Here is a 15,577-nt window from a genome sequence, read left to right on the forward strand (position 1 = left end):
CGGCTGGGCTGGGCTGGGCTGGGGGCACGGAACGAAGGGGCCTTCCGGGCCTGGAGAATAAAAGACCCTCTTCCCGGGGCGTCCCAGGAGCCTCCTCTGAAAAGTTACAATCGAAGAGTCATACCCCCCATGCAGCGTAGGGCATTCGTCTGGGGGTGAGAAGGACCTCCTTTGTCTGCCCTCTTGGGGTGTCATCAATTCATGATAATCTTATTAATAACTCACATTTGCACGGTACTTGAGAGTTTACAAAGTCCTTTACACTCGCACCTCCTAGGAACCCAGAACAGCGACAAGAGGTTGACTTGAGCCTCTGAGCCACCACAGAAGACGGTTTTGTTTCCATTCTGCAGCTCAAAAACACAGGCCCAGAGAGGTTAGGTGACTAACTCAAGGTGACGCTAGCCAGCGAGTGTCGCTGTACGTGAAGCCTGCCTCCTGCTTGTCAGCCAAGGGCAGGTACCTGGGTTCTTGCCTCAAAACATACGTAAGCTATGAATTATGGTTCTGGAGGCTTGTCACAAAGGTCAACTCTTTGTCCCTTCCTGCTAGGAGGAGGGGGGTGGGTGGGAGAAGCGTCTCAATCCCTGCCCTTCCCCCCAGCCTCCTATTTTCTCCCAGTTGAACCCAAACAAAGGTGGGGGAGGGATAGGCCACCGGCTCCTGGGCTGGTGCCTACCAGAACGCCACACGATGGAGGCCCTTGTAACTCAAAATTGTAACTCAAAATACCGACACAGCTTATTTCATGGGGTTTCACGGAGGCATTAACGTTGGGCATGTCTTCATTTGCTAACCTTATACTCTTCCCCCCCCCCCCAAAAAGCTCAAAGTAAGATTCAATTTCTTTTAATATTTATTTATTTATTTATTTATTTATTTATTAGGGGGAGGGGCAGAAAGAGAGGGAGAGAGAGAATCCCAAGCAGGCTCGCACGCTGTCTGGGCTCTATACAGCACAGAGCCTGACACAGGGCTTGATCCCACAACCCCAGGATCATGACCTGAGCCTAAATCAAGGGTCGGACACCACCCACCGAGCTACCCAGGCGCCCGAAGATTCAATTTCTTTGAAGCGCTAGGGTGCCTGGGTGGCTCAGTCGGTTCAGCATCCAACCTCGGCTCAGGTCATGATCTCACGGATCCGTGGGTTTGGGCCTGAGTCGGGCTCTGTGCCGAGAGCCCAGAGCCTGCTTCGGATTGTGTCTCCCTCCCTTTCTGGCCCTCCCCCACCCAGGCGCGCGCTCTCTCTCTCTCTCTCTCTCAAAAAGAAACATTAAAAAAATTCTATTAATAAATAAATAAATTCCTTTGGACGGTTAAAAGATCACCTGTTCCCACCTTCTTAGAAAGCTCAGCCTTAGAGGCAGAAAGGCTTGGGTGTGAATCCCAGTGCTACTCCCTATTCAAGGTACTGACTGGGTATTGACCGGCTAAGTTACTTGAACCACTCAGAGCTTCAGCTTCCTTCTGGAGAGTGAGGATACCTGCACAGGGCTCTTATGAGAATTCAGCGAAGCGACCGTCGGTTAAATGTGAACAGATACTCCATAAATGCTCCCTATAATTGTCGAAGGAATTCATCTTTTGACCCGAGTCGCCTCGAACAGAACTCTGGCGCAAAGAAGATGCTCAGCGAAGGAAAGAAACAGGGATATGTGCCCTACCCTGCCTGAGGCCTCCTCACTACAATGCTACCTACCCCTCTCTCCTAGATGAACTGTCTTCCCAGCAACATCTCCCTGTCGATCCATAATGCTCTCCTTAATCCGCTCCTATTTTGTCTGCCTATCCTCCAAAACACAGCTTAGCTCACTCAAAGCCTCCCTCCTCTATTTTAGTCCCTGAGGTTGTGTACCTCCCATTTTAATACGTAGTCTCTTGGCCTCTGCTGTCCCACAGCTTTTTTTCCTGGATCTGAAGTGAAAATGCTGGAGGGCAGAGATTTCATCCTGTACCTCTTTTGTGCAGCACCCTCTCAACCCTCGTTTCTCTCCCCCACCCTGAAAAAGACCCAATAGTGCTAAATAAAAACCCAATAATTAGTATTTAATGCAGTGCGGGGGCGGGGGGGGGGAAGCAGGGCAAAGACTCCCGTTTTATATAGGATGAAGAGGTGACCACCATGTAGGAAAAAGCAAAACTGGCAACAGTTGAAATCCCCCAGAGAGGGCGGGGGGGGGGGGGGGGGGGGTTCTGTTTACTGGGTACAGTTTCAGTCCTGCAAGATGAAAAGAGTTGTGGAGACGATGGCTGCACAGCACTGCGAATGTTCTTAACGGCACTGAACTGCACACTTAAAAATGGTTACGATGCTCGAGTGCCTTGGTGGCTCAGTTGGTTAAGCATCTGACTTCAGCTCAAGTCACCATCTCGTTGTTCATGGGTTCGAGTCCCACATCGGGCTCTGTGCCGACAGCTCACAGCCTGGAGCCTGCTTCAGAATCTGTGTCTCCCTCTTTCTCTGCCCCTTCCCTGCTCATGCTCTCTCAAAAAGAAATAAACGTTAAAAAAAAAATTTTTTGGGGCGCCTGGGTGGCGCAGTCGGTTAAGCGTCCGACTTCAGCCAGGTCACGATCTCACGGTCTGTGAGTTCGAGCCCCGCGTCGGGCTCTGGGCTGATGGCTCAGAGCCTGGAGCCTGTTTCGATTCTGTGTCTCCCTCTCTCTCTGCCCCTCCCCCGTTCATGCTCTGTCTCTCTCTGTCCCAAAAATAAATAAACGTTGAAAAAAATTTAAAAAAAAAAAAAAAATTTTTTTTTAAATGATGCTTACGATGCTAAATTTCATGTTACGTATGCTTCACCACATAAAACTATTCTTTAAAAATATTTAATTGACAAATTATTTTATATTTTTTTTTAACGTTTATTTTTGAGACAGAGAGAGACAGAGCATGAACAGGGGAGGGGCGGAGAAAGAGGGACACACAGAATCTGAAACAGGCTGCGGGTTCTGAGCGGTCAGCACAGAGCCCGACGCGGGGCTCGAACTCACGGACCGTGAGATCATGACCTGAGCCGAAGTCGGACGCTTAACCGACCGAGCCACCCAGGTGCCCCTGACTTAAATTATTTTAAAATAATTATCTAAGAGGCACCTGGCTGGCTCAGTCAGTGGACCATGGGACTCTTGATCTCCAGGTCATGAGTTCAAGCCCCACTGTGGGCCTAGAGCCCACTTAGAATTAAGTAAATAGAAGGTTAAAAATAAAAAGCCAAATTAAAATATCTAAAATTCTTTTTTAACGTAAAAAAATGAAATTTTAAATTATAAATATTTCAGAGGGACCCAACTTCACCGCAAAATGCAAGCAAGCTATCCCACCAGTCCGTACCATCTTGTTAAAGATTTTCTTACGCCGCATTTGGTTGTAACCACGTATCTTTAAAATCTCTCCATCCCCCTGCAGAAAATGGCTAATGCCAGAATGCCAGAGCACCCCCCCACACACGCCCAGGCTAAAGTTGCTGACCATGGGATGTTCTGAAGAGACCAAAGGAGCCTGGGCCTAGACAGGCATGGCTCTTCCTCCAGTTAGAAGTTTAAATTTAGCGTGTCTCCCGGGCGGCTCAGTCAATTAAGCGTCTGACTTCGGCTCAGGTCATGATCTCACAGTTCGTGGGTTTGAGCCCCGCGTTGGGCTCTGTGCCGACAGCTGAGCCTGGAGCCTGTTTCGGATTCTGTGTCTCCCTCTCTCTCTCTCTCTCCCCCTCCCCTGTTCACGCTCTGTCTCTGTCTCAAGAATTAATCAACATTAAAAAAAATTTTTTTTAAGAAAAAAGTTTCAATTCAGCAAACTACTCATTCAAGATAGCCCGGCGAGGGACAAGGGTAGGAAAGTGAAAGATTATCTCATGAAGACCTAGGATGTTTGGGAAGATCATTTTATTCCACTGCCTGCCTGCCCCCAGCTTACTCTGGACAGGTCTCACTCTACCCTGTTCTAAAAAGCCAGCAGCGGGGCACCTGGGTGGCTGAGTCGGTTGAGCTCAGGTCATGATCTCACAGTCCGTGAGTTCGAGCCCCGCGTCGGGCTCTGTGCTGACAGCTGAGCCTGGAGCCCGCTTCGGATTCTGTGTCTCCCTCTCTCTCTCTCTGCCCCTCCCCTGCTCATGCTCTGTCTCTCTCTGTCTCAGAAATAAGTAAAAACATTAAAAATAAATAAATAAATAAATAAAAAAGCCAGCAGCGGCGGCAGCCGCTTTGGTTCAAAATGGTAATGACCATATTCAGGAAAACCCTCTCAATAAAAAAGCTAGTCAGCTAGCTAGATTTTTTCCCTTCTTTTACGTTCGGTAAAAAGTTGCTGGTGTGGGGGACGCTCCACCAAAGAACTCAAAGAAAATACTCTTCTGAACCCTGCTGCCTTCCTTCCCAAGCCAACATCCTCTGTCTAGTCCTTGCTCAGAACATACTGGCTGCAGCCACCAACAGCCTGGTCTGCAGAGGATCATCTTTACTCTTTAATTTAGGGTTCTGTCTCCAAATCCTGCCAAAGCAAATGCTCTATTACAGACGGACTTCTCCCAAGCAACTTAGAGACCTGGAGGAGGAAGTAGAGTAAATATTTCTAGCTCTGAACACACATCCTCAACAAGTTTACTCCACCCGACAGCCCCCAGCCCAGTTCCTGTCTCCCCTCATTTTCTCCTCTTCATCTTCAGAGCACCTCCTGGGAAGCTGAGGAGCCCCAAGCAATCCCAGACGCCACTCCAGTAAAGAGGCAACACATATCATTCCACGTCAACTAATTGTAAAAACCCTTTATGGTAACTGATTAAAGTCACAAGCCTGTTAAATGGCCAAAACCCACATCCGGATTGGAAGCCCTTCCTCTCCCCAGCCCGCTAAGAGAAGGTTCAATCCTCAGTCCCTACACTGCGATTTCGAAAGGGGCAATAGGTCTGCGCGAGCGCGTGTTTGTGCACCCTTTGAACAGGGAGCACCAGAGAGAGGAAGTGGATGTTGGGGGGGGGGGGAGTGCTCCCTTTCCAGTCCAGGGGGCCAGGGAAAGCGAGGCCATTGGAGCTTTGCCGTCTACAAGGGCCCAGGACGGGGAACAGTGTATGCAGTCACTTCCCGGGCATCCAGGGATCCCCAACTCCCGAAAGGCTGTTTTGTTAGCTTACAGAGAGAGAGAGAGAGAGAGAGAGAGAGAGAGAGGAGCGTTGAGGCAAAACACGCCCATCTCCCACCAGATGGGGGAAGCTGCTCTCATTTCTTCCTTCCTCAGACGCTCAAGGACTCCCACTGTCCCCTTCCCATCCTGAATTCTTGTAACACTTACCTCATCGGCAGCACGAAGGTGGCTCCTCACTCACCAGTATCCCTACACCACATGCCCCTTTGACGGTAGCCCTCAAGTGTGAAATTTCACCTGGCCCGGGCTCATGGCATCAACAACAATAGGATCTGCGGCCCCCTCCCCTAAGGAATAACCAGTAGCAGCAATCTCCACCAATGCTCGCACCTTCTCTTCGAGCCTTTTGTCTGACGGGATGGGTAAGAGACTTGGCAGCGGGGTCCACATCCCAGGGGGTCTGGGGGGATTGCCCTGGTAAGCCTCAGCTCCCTCTCCCAAAAGGGGGCTTTTCCTTTCACCATGCAGGTTATCAGAGCTCCCTACACACAAAGCCCCTGCCACATGCCTACCCCTCGTTGTCCCATGTAAACTACAGGCCACGTTCACATAAGCACCTATGCCCCAAGCTGCCAGTCCAGAGACAGAAGGCAGAGAGGTCCCTATCTAAAACAAATAACAGCAATAATAATAGTTAATGTGTAGTAACACCGGTTTACAGTTACAGAAACTGAGGCTGAAGAAGATTAACTTCTGCGGTTTCATAGTCATCGCCTGACTCCAAAGCTCTTGTTTTTTAAACACCGGGCTCTCCTGGGAGACCTTTCCTCCACAGTCCAATAGAGGGTGGAGGGAGGGACCCAGGGTAGGTCACGAGACCCTGACCTAATAGAGCTTCCTCTCTCCTTGAGCCTCAGGAGCTCACGGTGATTCCTGTCCACCAGGTTGCTGTTGCCAAAGAACTCAGACCCCACAAACAACCTTTACACAAAACAATTTTTCCCTGAATTCTGATTTCTCCTCTGAAAGAGTCTAACTACATCCAATCAACGCAACTATCCAATCAAATTTCACGCAGACTTAACATTTTCCATTGCGAGTGGCCAAAACATCTGGATGAAGGACTAGCTTTTCAACTGAAACTAACGCTTTAGGAATAAAAAAACTGAAGTTTTCCTTAACCCTCTTGTACAGAAATACTGAGAGGGCGGACGAGAATCCAGGGAACAGACATGGTGTGGGAAACAGGTCCCCTCCTGTCTCCTCTCAAAGAGACAGTTCTCCATTCCCTTCCCCTACGCTAGGAGCGAAATTCACACCCATCCATCCTGACAGGTCCCTCAGGTGCCTCGAGCCACCTAAATGCCACTTGTCTAAATAAGCAGACTTGTCCTTAGGGGCTTTGAAAATATCTGGACATACCAGTCCAAAATTCTTCTCATCATCTAGCTGTTTGCTCTTTCACTCAAAAGCAGTTTACTGATGGCTCGCCATGCTCTATGCTCTCTGCCATACAACTGGGAGACTGGACTTCTGCGACAGGACTCCGGACCCTGGAGGACTGGCCTTCTGCGATGCGACTCCATTTCTGGCCCTGTCTGTTCCGTACAGTTACACTCCAGTGTCTTGCGATCAGGTTTTCTCCGACTGTATCACAATGATGAGCTGCAGACCCACTTTTCTCCCGTGATTTACCAGTAATCAACATACGTTTGATTTCGGTGACCTGTCTTTAGGATGAAAACTTGTTTGAACCTGCTGTGCCTTTCATTCCTTGACTATTTATTGCAAACCTACTAGCTGCGAACATAAGGCCTTACAAAGCTGGCTCTGCTTGTTCAGTATCAGGATGACCCCTCCCACTCACTAAAAAAGCACGTAGGCCCCTTTGAACAAAACCTGAGGGGACATCCAAGTTTTTCTATCGGAATGGAGTTAGCCAACTGGAGACTGAGTATCTTCCTGCTGGCCGTGCCTTCCTTCCAAGGGTATGTTAGCACAGACGCTCCCCCGCAAGATGTCTTCCTCGCCAAATCAAACTTTTTATCAGTTAACCAAAAAAGGCTGCACTCTCTCCAGTGCATGTTTTCTGAGACCTTTCCTTGCTTTTGTTTTGACAGGCGGTTTAAAAGGTGTGGGCGAGGAGAGGAAATGTGCCCCGCACAGGTGGAAATGGCCTGCAAATTTTACGTTCACAGGGAGTCAAACCCCGGGCTGAGACCCTGAGAAAACTCTTCAAGGGCCAGTCAGTGGCCCACTGGAGGGCCTGTCGTCCACCTTTCACCCCCGGGAACAAAACCCGTCCTAGAAGCCCGGGTGACTACCATTACTCCCTTTTGTGGTTGTTTCCCACAGCCTTTGGAACGTGGAGCCAGTCCATTTTCTAAAGATTCCTGGACCCTGTTGACTCTTCCAGTCTTACGCCCCATTGCCAAGGGGCCTCAGCTGCTGGGAGAGGGCCACAACAACCACATGCACCTCCATTTTCTCTCCACCTCTCTCGCCCTTTTCTGCTTCCCCACCCTCCCTCCCCAGCCCTCTTGGCTCCTCCTTGGCCTTTTGCTTCTGCCTTGGAGTGGAAAGGTCTAGGGACAGCCCGGGCGCTGGAAAGGGCTGCGCCCAGAGCCAGGGACCGCTCCACGTGGGCGACGCTGGGGATCCGGGGGCTCTCAGGTCCAAGGCGAGGCTGTCTGGCCGCGCGCCGCGGCCGGGGGTCTCGGGCAGGGAAGCCCTCCTGGGAACACCCCCCCCCCCCCCAATCCCCGGGCCTGCGGGCGCGCCGGCGGCCCCCCTCCCCCCCCCAGGAACGGAGCGGGCGGAGATTGCGGGCGGGGAAGGCGTGGGGCAGCGGGGCCGGCGCGGGCCCTCCAGGAAGCGCAGCCGGCGCCGCCGCGACTTTCTCGGCTTTTTTGCAAAAAGGGGAAGGGCAGGCGGGCAACCCCGCCGGCAGAAAGCGCCTTGCCCTTCGCCCCGATCTCCCACCCGTCTTCGAAAGCGCCCGCCTGCGACCCCCTCTGTCCCGTGGGGCGCTGTGCGCCTCCGGCCGCCTCTCTTTAAAAAGGGAAGCGGGGACTCCACCCCAACCCCCATCTCTCTTTCTCTTTTTTTCCCCCGTCTGGAATTTCCAACCCGGGACTAACTCGTCTGATTTCTCCAGTCTCCCCTGCTGCTGCCTTTTTTTTTTTTTTTTCCCCCCTTCCCCTCCTCCTCTCCCCTCTCCCTCAACACTCCCATCCCAAATTCTAAGCTGCACTTTCTGGAAGGCATCGGCCACGTTTTAGGAATCTTTATAGGGGGTGGACAGAGAACGAGACTGGATTCAAATCCTAACAGCTGGCAAAATGTCTGTTCTTCAAACGCCTCTGGTTCACACTTTCATTCTAATGACAACATTGCCACCCAAGAGATAGAACCCGTATAGGTCTTTCAGCAACCCCCCCCCCCAAATCTCACACAGCATTTGCTGGTCTCCCCACCCCCCCTTTTTACTCAACTAAACCAGATCTGAAATTGTTAAAAATATTTTATAATTGTATCCTCCCTAGCCTATCTCAGTGGTAATCTTTGTCAGCTGGCTGCTACACATTAAAGTGTAGAATAAACTCTTAAAAAATAAGCCTTAAAACTACCCAAACACATGACATAGATTCAAATGATGTATATTAAGGTAATGTGAAAAGATTAGAAGCTCAGAACCTTTGAATCAAGATTTTTCCAACTGCTAATGTCATGTATTTCATCTCTGAAACATAATTACAAGAATGTTTTGCTCTTTTTCCACCAAAAGCTATGCCATTAAAATTGTACATTTGGAAGAGTTGACTATACTTGGAATAAATTAGCGATGAGAATTACAACTCTTCCCCTCCTTTCCTCCAAAGTTCTCCATCGGGGAAAGCACTGAAGTAAAATTATCTTTTTTTTTTTTTTTTAATTTTTTTTTTCAACGTTTATTTATTTTTGGGACAGAGAGAGACAGAGCATGAACGGGCGAGGAGCAGAGAGAGAGGGAGACACAGAATCGGCAACAGGCTCCAGGCTCTGAGCCGTCAGCCCAGAGCCCGACGCGGGGCTCGAACTCACGGACCGCGAGATCACGACCTGGCTGAAGTCGGACGCTTCACCGACTGCGCCACCCAGGCGCCCCAAAATTTCATCTTTTGACTTTGGGTCAGAAAAGAAAAGATTCTAGCAACCCACAACTCTTCCAATGGACAGTCAAACACCACTGTCCTTAGGAAAGGATCTTGAAATGCTGTGCCCTAAATGGCAACAAGTGAAGGGTTTTCTCTGGCCGCGAAGAAAACAGAACTCACGAATTTGTAAGGTTTACATGCTAGGTGGAAATTAAGTGAGAGTGAATGGATTTCCACCTTCCCTCTCCAAAGAGTGCAGAAAAATTTAAGAATCAACCATTTTTAAATTTATATCAAGGCCAAAACAAAAACAAAAACAAAAACAAAAAGCCCTAACCACATACTCACAAGAAAACCTTTTACTAAAAGTGTGAAACTTACTGGTTTAATACAGGTCAGATGTATCTTTCAACTGCAATCACTAAAGTAAAAGTGCCTGAAAATCCTCCCACTCCTGTATTTTTTACTCCTTTGTTGTTTTTTTAAAGACATTCCCTTGCTTCTTAAACCCCTTATAATTCATTTTCAGCCCCTGAGAACAATGTTTATTAAAGACAAATCCATTTCTGAAGGCAAAATCTTTTTGCTTGTTTTGAAAACATTTAGTGATCCAAGGACTTCAGAGCAAATCACTTAAAATTAAAAATAATATTTTTGCCACTTACAGGACATCCCCTTCGCACGGATTTCCAAAGCTGCTAACTTTGGGAAATTCAACTGTAAAATCGGAATAAAGTGGAAGCCCTTTTGGAGGGTTCCCACGCTTCCGTGGCTCTGACACCCAATTTCTGTTTGGGCGTTTTTTTTAGTAAGAGTTGGAAAATTAAGGGGAAAGGGGTTAGCCCACCTCATGTTAAGTCAGCTTAGAGAAAAGAACCACCATTAACCTGCCTAGGAAAATCAATCTTTTAAGTTGAACACATTTCATGCAGAAAGGCAGTGCCCCTCTTGCATTTTCCTTTTAACAGCCAACACCTTTTATTTTTATGACAGCAGTTGACAGTAGGTATGCTGTCTTTACGTCACATTCCTCCAGAAAAAGGCACACACAGTGGCAAATGAAATAAAAGTTTAATTCCCTTAAAAAGCAAGTCATTTCCCAAGGTAAACAGGTCTAAAATGGGACCCCCCCCCCCTTACCTTAAGGACTCTTATGTCTCTCAAAATAAAACACATATATGAACCCTTTCCACAACTGTTTTAAAAATGCTCTTGGCTTTTCTCCGCTGTCCTAATATTTGACAGTGAATATACACAAATTCTCAGCAAAAAGCCAAACCTGTTAGCCAGAATTCCAACACTGTCTAAGAAGGGGTTTGGAAAGGTGGAAGAAATCGAATGTCACCCGATTCAAAATTAAAATTAAACATGTTTTCAGTTTAAACACATAGTGCTCGGTCTCTTGGGTTCTTAAAAAGGTACAAATTATATTCAAATAGATACAAACTTAGAACAAAATAGATGCATACTTCAGAGTCAGGGATGCTAAGGTAACTGCTGTAACCTTCTATCATTTGTCTGATCCCCCCCCCCCAAAAAAAAAAAACCAAGCAAACAAACAAAAAACAGGAACACACAGGATTTAGACTTTCTTGAATCTCTCAGAAATGTGTCAAGTCATATCTCATTTGGAACTGAGTGCACCCAAAATAGTTACTTCTATTTCTTTAAACAGTGAAAAGAAACACATATACACAAAATACACATACACAGTTGTTCATCTTGCTTCAAATATTAGTTATAGTTAATTCACTAGTTCCTGTTTTATACATCCATGGGATTGAAAAGGCCAGTCCCAGACCAACTGAAGAACTGGTTTTCAGACAGACTAACTAAAAACACATACCACAAAATGCTTCCTTCAAAGAACACAAAATGATAGAGCAAACGGACTTCATGCAAACAAACTCTTTTTTTAAATCCTAAAACTTCAAAAATTGATTCATTTTAGAAAAATGAAGGGCCTTCTCACCACCCCGCAAACACACACACACACACACACACACACACACACACACACACAACTGACTCAGTGTTTGAGCTCAAAAAATTATTTCGGGGAAGGGAAGAACACACAAAAGATGGAATTTAATATGGATGGGGAAAGGAAGATTTTGTACCCACTCTTCTCACAAACCCCACCCCTTCCCAACTCAAAAGGGCCCTAAGTAATGCATTTTGGAGGGAACAAGAAGGAGCCTAAAAATGGCTTGAAAGCAAACAGATGGCTTAGGGGGTAAGATCCATAAATACAGAGCACCATGGAAATTAAAGTATAAATGTTTTGGGTCCCATTTCATCACGTTTTGCTATTTCTCTTGCCTTCGATGCATTCTCTTTACAATTTAAACCATCCTGAAGCGCCAAAGGGAAAAAAAAAATCCTACGTATTTCAGAATTCCAGTTATTCTGCATCTCTCTCAACATGTTTCAAACACTCAGCTTTCAGTTCAATTAGCCACAATCTTCTCAATAAATCTACTGGTGTCAGTATGCTCCTCTCCGTTCCCATCTCCAGGAAATGTTTCAAAATAATAAATAAGCCTTTTTTTTTTTTTTTTGCCCCCCATCCTTCCGATTTTATTGCCTCTTTACTCCTAACTCTAATTGCCTTTCCAATAAGAGTATTGGAAGCACTGTGAGGTTAAATCACAGACTCTATAAACATAGTTACAAGCCATATTGATCATCTATAGATACAATAGCTCCAAGTTACCTAAAATATCTCAAAGCCAAGACCGCGGAACAGATTTTTATCTGACTTAAACTTTGCAGTTAAACTTCACAGGCTCAAAAACAAAACAAAACGAAACAACAAAAACCCAAAGCCACCCACCTACACCTTCCCAGCCAGGAAAAAGGCCAGGGATCATTCTCAGTGCAGCAAGTTTCCAGCGAAATGAGGGGGAGAACACACCTAGGGAGGGAGAGGGTAACCCAGGGCTCAAAAATTTCCTGGGAGCCTGCCACAGGAGGGAAAACTGCACTGTCAACATGTTTAAAGTCAGATTTGAGAGCGCCGACTCTGTTCTTATAATTTCCCAGCCAGAGTTCAATGAAAAGATCTGGAACCCCCCCCCCCCTCCATGAATCAGATTTGGGGGGAACATGACAGAGGTACTCCACTTTTTGCTTCAGTGAGAACAGAAAGGTACTGGGACACAGACACACACACACACACTCTCTCTCTCTCTCTCTCTCTCTCTCTCTCCACTATTCATCCAGGGAGTTCTAGACCCTCCAAAGAGCCCCAGCTCACAGCCTGAACACAAAGCTCTCACCCCAGATGGTCCCCTTGTAACAATGGACTGAAGGGGGGGGGGGGGGGGGCTCAGAAAGGATAGCACACAGCCAAAGCATATTCTTTGCAAAATCCAGTTGGGAGGGGAGGATGTGTGATGTGAGGGACTAAGAGTAGGGGTCTGAGAAAAAAAAAGGTCCTTGCCTGTTGCAGAAATACATATAAAGCACAAGCAATTCTTTTGGGGACAGGAACGCCAAATCCACTTCCCCTAGGGAACTGAAGGGGAACCCCCCCCCCAATCCACTTAAGAATTATGCTAAGGGATGGGTGGAGAAAAAAGAGAAAATGAGGCCTGCTAGAAGTTGCAGCAATGCCCAGGAGATCCAACTCTTCAAAGATTTTTAGCTTCCCCATAAAAATGGCCCCATACACCTTGAATACACTCCACAAGGCTTCTCCCCTCTTGATTTTTTTCCCTTTAACTTCTCCAAATACCATCTCTCCCAGCCCACCCCAAACCCGGCTTATTTTTTACAAGCTGTAAACCACCCATTACAAGATCTTAGCCAATCTTCCCTCCCTGCCCCCAACATCCGGAGTTGGGGGTGGGAAGGCCAGTAATGGGTTTCTTCCACTGGAGACACTATGGACCCCTTAACACAGCCTCTAAGCGCCCCCAGGTTGCCTCCCTTCTCAAAGAGCCCTTTCCTACCTTTGTTTTTTGGGGACCGAGTGTTCGATCTCTAGGCGTTTTCCTTGCAATTCGACTTTCCCTAAAGATTTAAAAAAAAAAAAAAAAAAAGACCATATAAGAGCTGGAACAGGAGTGTGGGGTGGGAAAGGGACGGAGAAAGAGGGGCACTCAGGAGTTCCTGGGATTTGAGATCTGCCTAGGAATCCAGGCAGTGGGGTTCCGCGGCCGGGACGCGAAACGGCCGCTCTGGGAATGGTGGAATCTATAAATTCGTTATTGTGTTTTGTTAATTTTCGTTTCGTTCTGTTCTCCCACCGAGGCCGGCTGGGCAGTGGCTCGCTCTGGGAGCCGGAGCCGGAGCCGGGAAAGGGGCGACGAGGGCGTTCGTGTGGGCGGGCTGCCTGCTCCACTCCCAGATGTGGGGAGCAGGGGCCGGGAGAGAAAGGGCCCCCCGATGCTGCCAAAGTGTGTGGCGGGGGAGGGGTGCAGAATGAAACTTTAGTTTCCCGTCCTGCCGCGGAGAGGGGCTCCGGGCGGCGGGGCGCTCACCTGTCGGGGCCGGTGGTGGGCAGAGGCCCTGGGGGAGCGGTGCGGGGCCCCGCGGGGAGGGTCCCCGGCGACCGCGACGCGCGCCTCTCGGCCCAGCCTGGGCGTCTCGGGAAGCAGCATGGCGACCCGGCGCCGCCGCCGCCGCGCCACCCCGCTCACGCCCCACTTTCAAATCAAAATGGCTCAAGCCCAGGCCCTGGGCGGGAGGCGGGACCCCCTCGTCTCAGGTCCTGCCCGAAGGCTGCAGTCCCCACCGGGCTCCCGGGAGATCGGAGACGGAGCGGGGACCCCTTCCCCGCCTGGAAAGGCCTAGGGCGGAGGAACGGGAGCAGGGGGTGTTCGCACAGGGGGCCGAGGGGGGTGGGGTGGGGTGGGGTGGGGGGCGGCCAGCCTCGGATAGGGAGGGGCGGACGTGAAAATAATGCCCGGACCGGGGCCGCCAGAGTGGTGACCCCCCCCAACACACACACACACACACACACACACACACACACACACACAGCCAATGGGGCCCCCCGCCCCGTCGGTGGGGGGCAGGGGCGGCCTTACTAAAGCCTCCAGCTTCTGCTCTGAGGCTGGGAGGAAGGGGTGAGGAGGTCCAGGATATTTCCGCGCGAGGGGCGAGTCGGGGGGATGCAGGGGGCGTCGAAGGAGGTGGGCGGAGGGTGGGTGCCCAGGCCAAGCCCCGCAGGCCGGAGGGACAGAGGAGTTGGCGGGCCAGGAGAGAAGAGGGGCAGGTCTCCGTTGTTCGGGGATTTCGTTGTGGTTTTTCCGGGGAGGTGGGCGCACTCTTACCGGAGAAAGTTTCGATGGCCTTCATCGCCCAGTGCTCGTCGGGGCAGTCCACGAAGGCATAGCCGGACTTGACCAAGAACTGGCCGCTGTAGGAGATCTTGTGCTCCGCAAACACTTTCTCCAAGTCCGCGGGGGTCACGCTCTCGTTGAGGTTGCCGATGTACAGCTTGTTCATGGTGGCGGTCTCGGGGCGGGACGCGGTCCCTGGCAAGGCCGAGCGGGCGGGCGCGGGCGGCGAGCCTCCTAGGCCGAGAGGCGGGAGGCCGGCGGCAGCAGCCGCAAACTTTCTTCGCACCCCACCCCTGAAGTTGTCCGGAGCCCGCGGCGGCGAGGGCGGCCTGAGGGCGCGCAGAGGTCGCGGGAGAGTTCGGCGAGGCCCGGGAGAAGTGCCCGCGGCGCGCTGGGAGGCGGACGACTCGGCGCTGCTCCTTCCCTTCTGTCCGAAACCCCTCCGAGCGGGCTGGTGTGTCACGTTTCTCCGCGGCCGCCCTGGCGCCGCCTCTAAATAAAATCGACTTGAAAAAAAATGGAGCGGAAAAAAAAAAAAAAAAAAAAAGGCGAAGCCACGTGGTGAAAGCCCCCACCCACCCTGCTCGGGAAGACCCCCGACGCCTCTGGGCCCATCGGCCCTTCAGCCCGGCCCTGCCCACCAATCCCTAGCCTGGGGTGCGGGGGGAGGGGGCACTCAACTCACCCCCGGAGGGGAAACAGGGCGGCGGGGGCCGCGTTCCCGAGGCTCGGCTTGCCCCCTCCCCCTTGGCAAGAATCTGGCCCCTAGGGAGGCGCCCCGCCCCCACCCATCCCCCTACCCCGGCCCCGGCTGGGGGAGGGTGGTCGGGCCCTGAATCTCCCACCTCTTTATGGGTAAAATGTACGGTTATTTTTTTATTCGTGTGCAGGCTGGGGGGAGAGTTTGCCCACCCTACCCCGGTTAACTGCTAGCGACTGACAGGCGGGGAACGGCCGAGATAGACAAAGAGAAGCCGAGGACTCTGGGGTCTTCAGGCGGGGGTCGCGCGAGCCGGCGATTTTAAAAAGAAAGGCGCTTTTCCCCTAGATTTTTACGTGAGGGGTCTC

The 15,577-nt window shown here is 50.2% G+C and overlaps 1 protein-coding gene across 2 annotated transcripts in view; it reads right to left on the reverse strand.

The window, feature by feature from the left end:
* Nucleotides 1–15,050, reverse strand: part of IGF2BP1 (insulin like growth factor 2 mRNA binding protein 1) — a 44,289-nt gene extending 29,239 nt beyond the window's left edge. The window contains exons 1-2 of one of the 2 annotated variants that reach the window (XM_043584146.1): nucleotides 14,501–15,050; nucleotides 13,175–13,235 (exon numbers count right to left, since the gene is read on the reverse strand). In XM_043584146.1, the coding sequence (XP_043440081.1) occupies nucleotides 13,175–13,235; nucleotides 14,501–14,675 (236 nt within the window). In that variant the 5' untranslated portion in view covers nucleotides 14,676–15,050. The remainder of the gene's footprint in view (nucleotides 1–13,174; nucleotides 13,236–14,500) is intronic. The other variant, XM_043584147.1, reaches the window with a different exon arrangement.
* Between the last annotated feature and the right edge of the window lie 527 nt (nucleotides 15,051–15,577).

Source organism: Prionailurus bengalensis, chromosome E1, assembly GCF_016509475.1.
Source record: "Prionailurus bengalensis isolate Pbe53 chromosome E1, Fcat_Pben_1.1_paternal_pri, whole genome shotgun sequence".
Classification (NCBI taxonomy): Eukaryota; Metazoa; Chordata; class Mammalia; order Carnivora; family Felidae; genus Prionailurus; species Prionailurus bengalensis.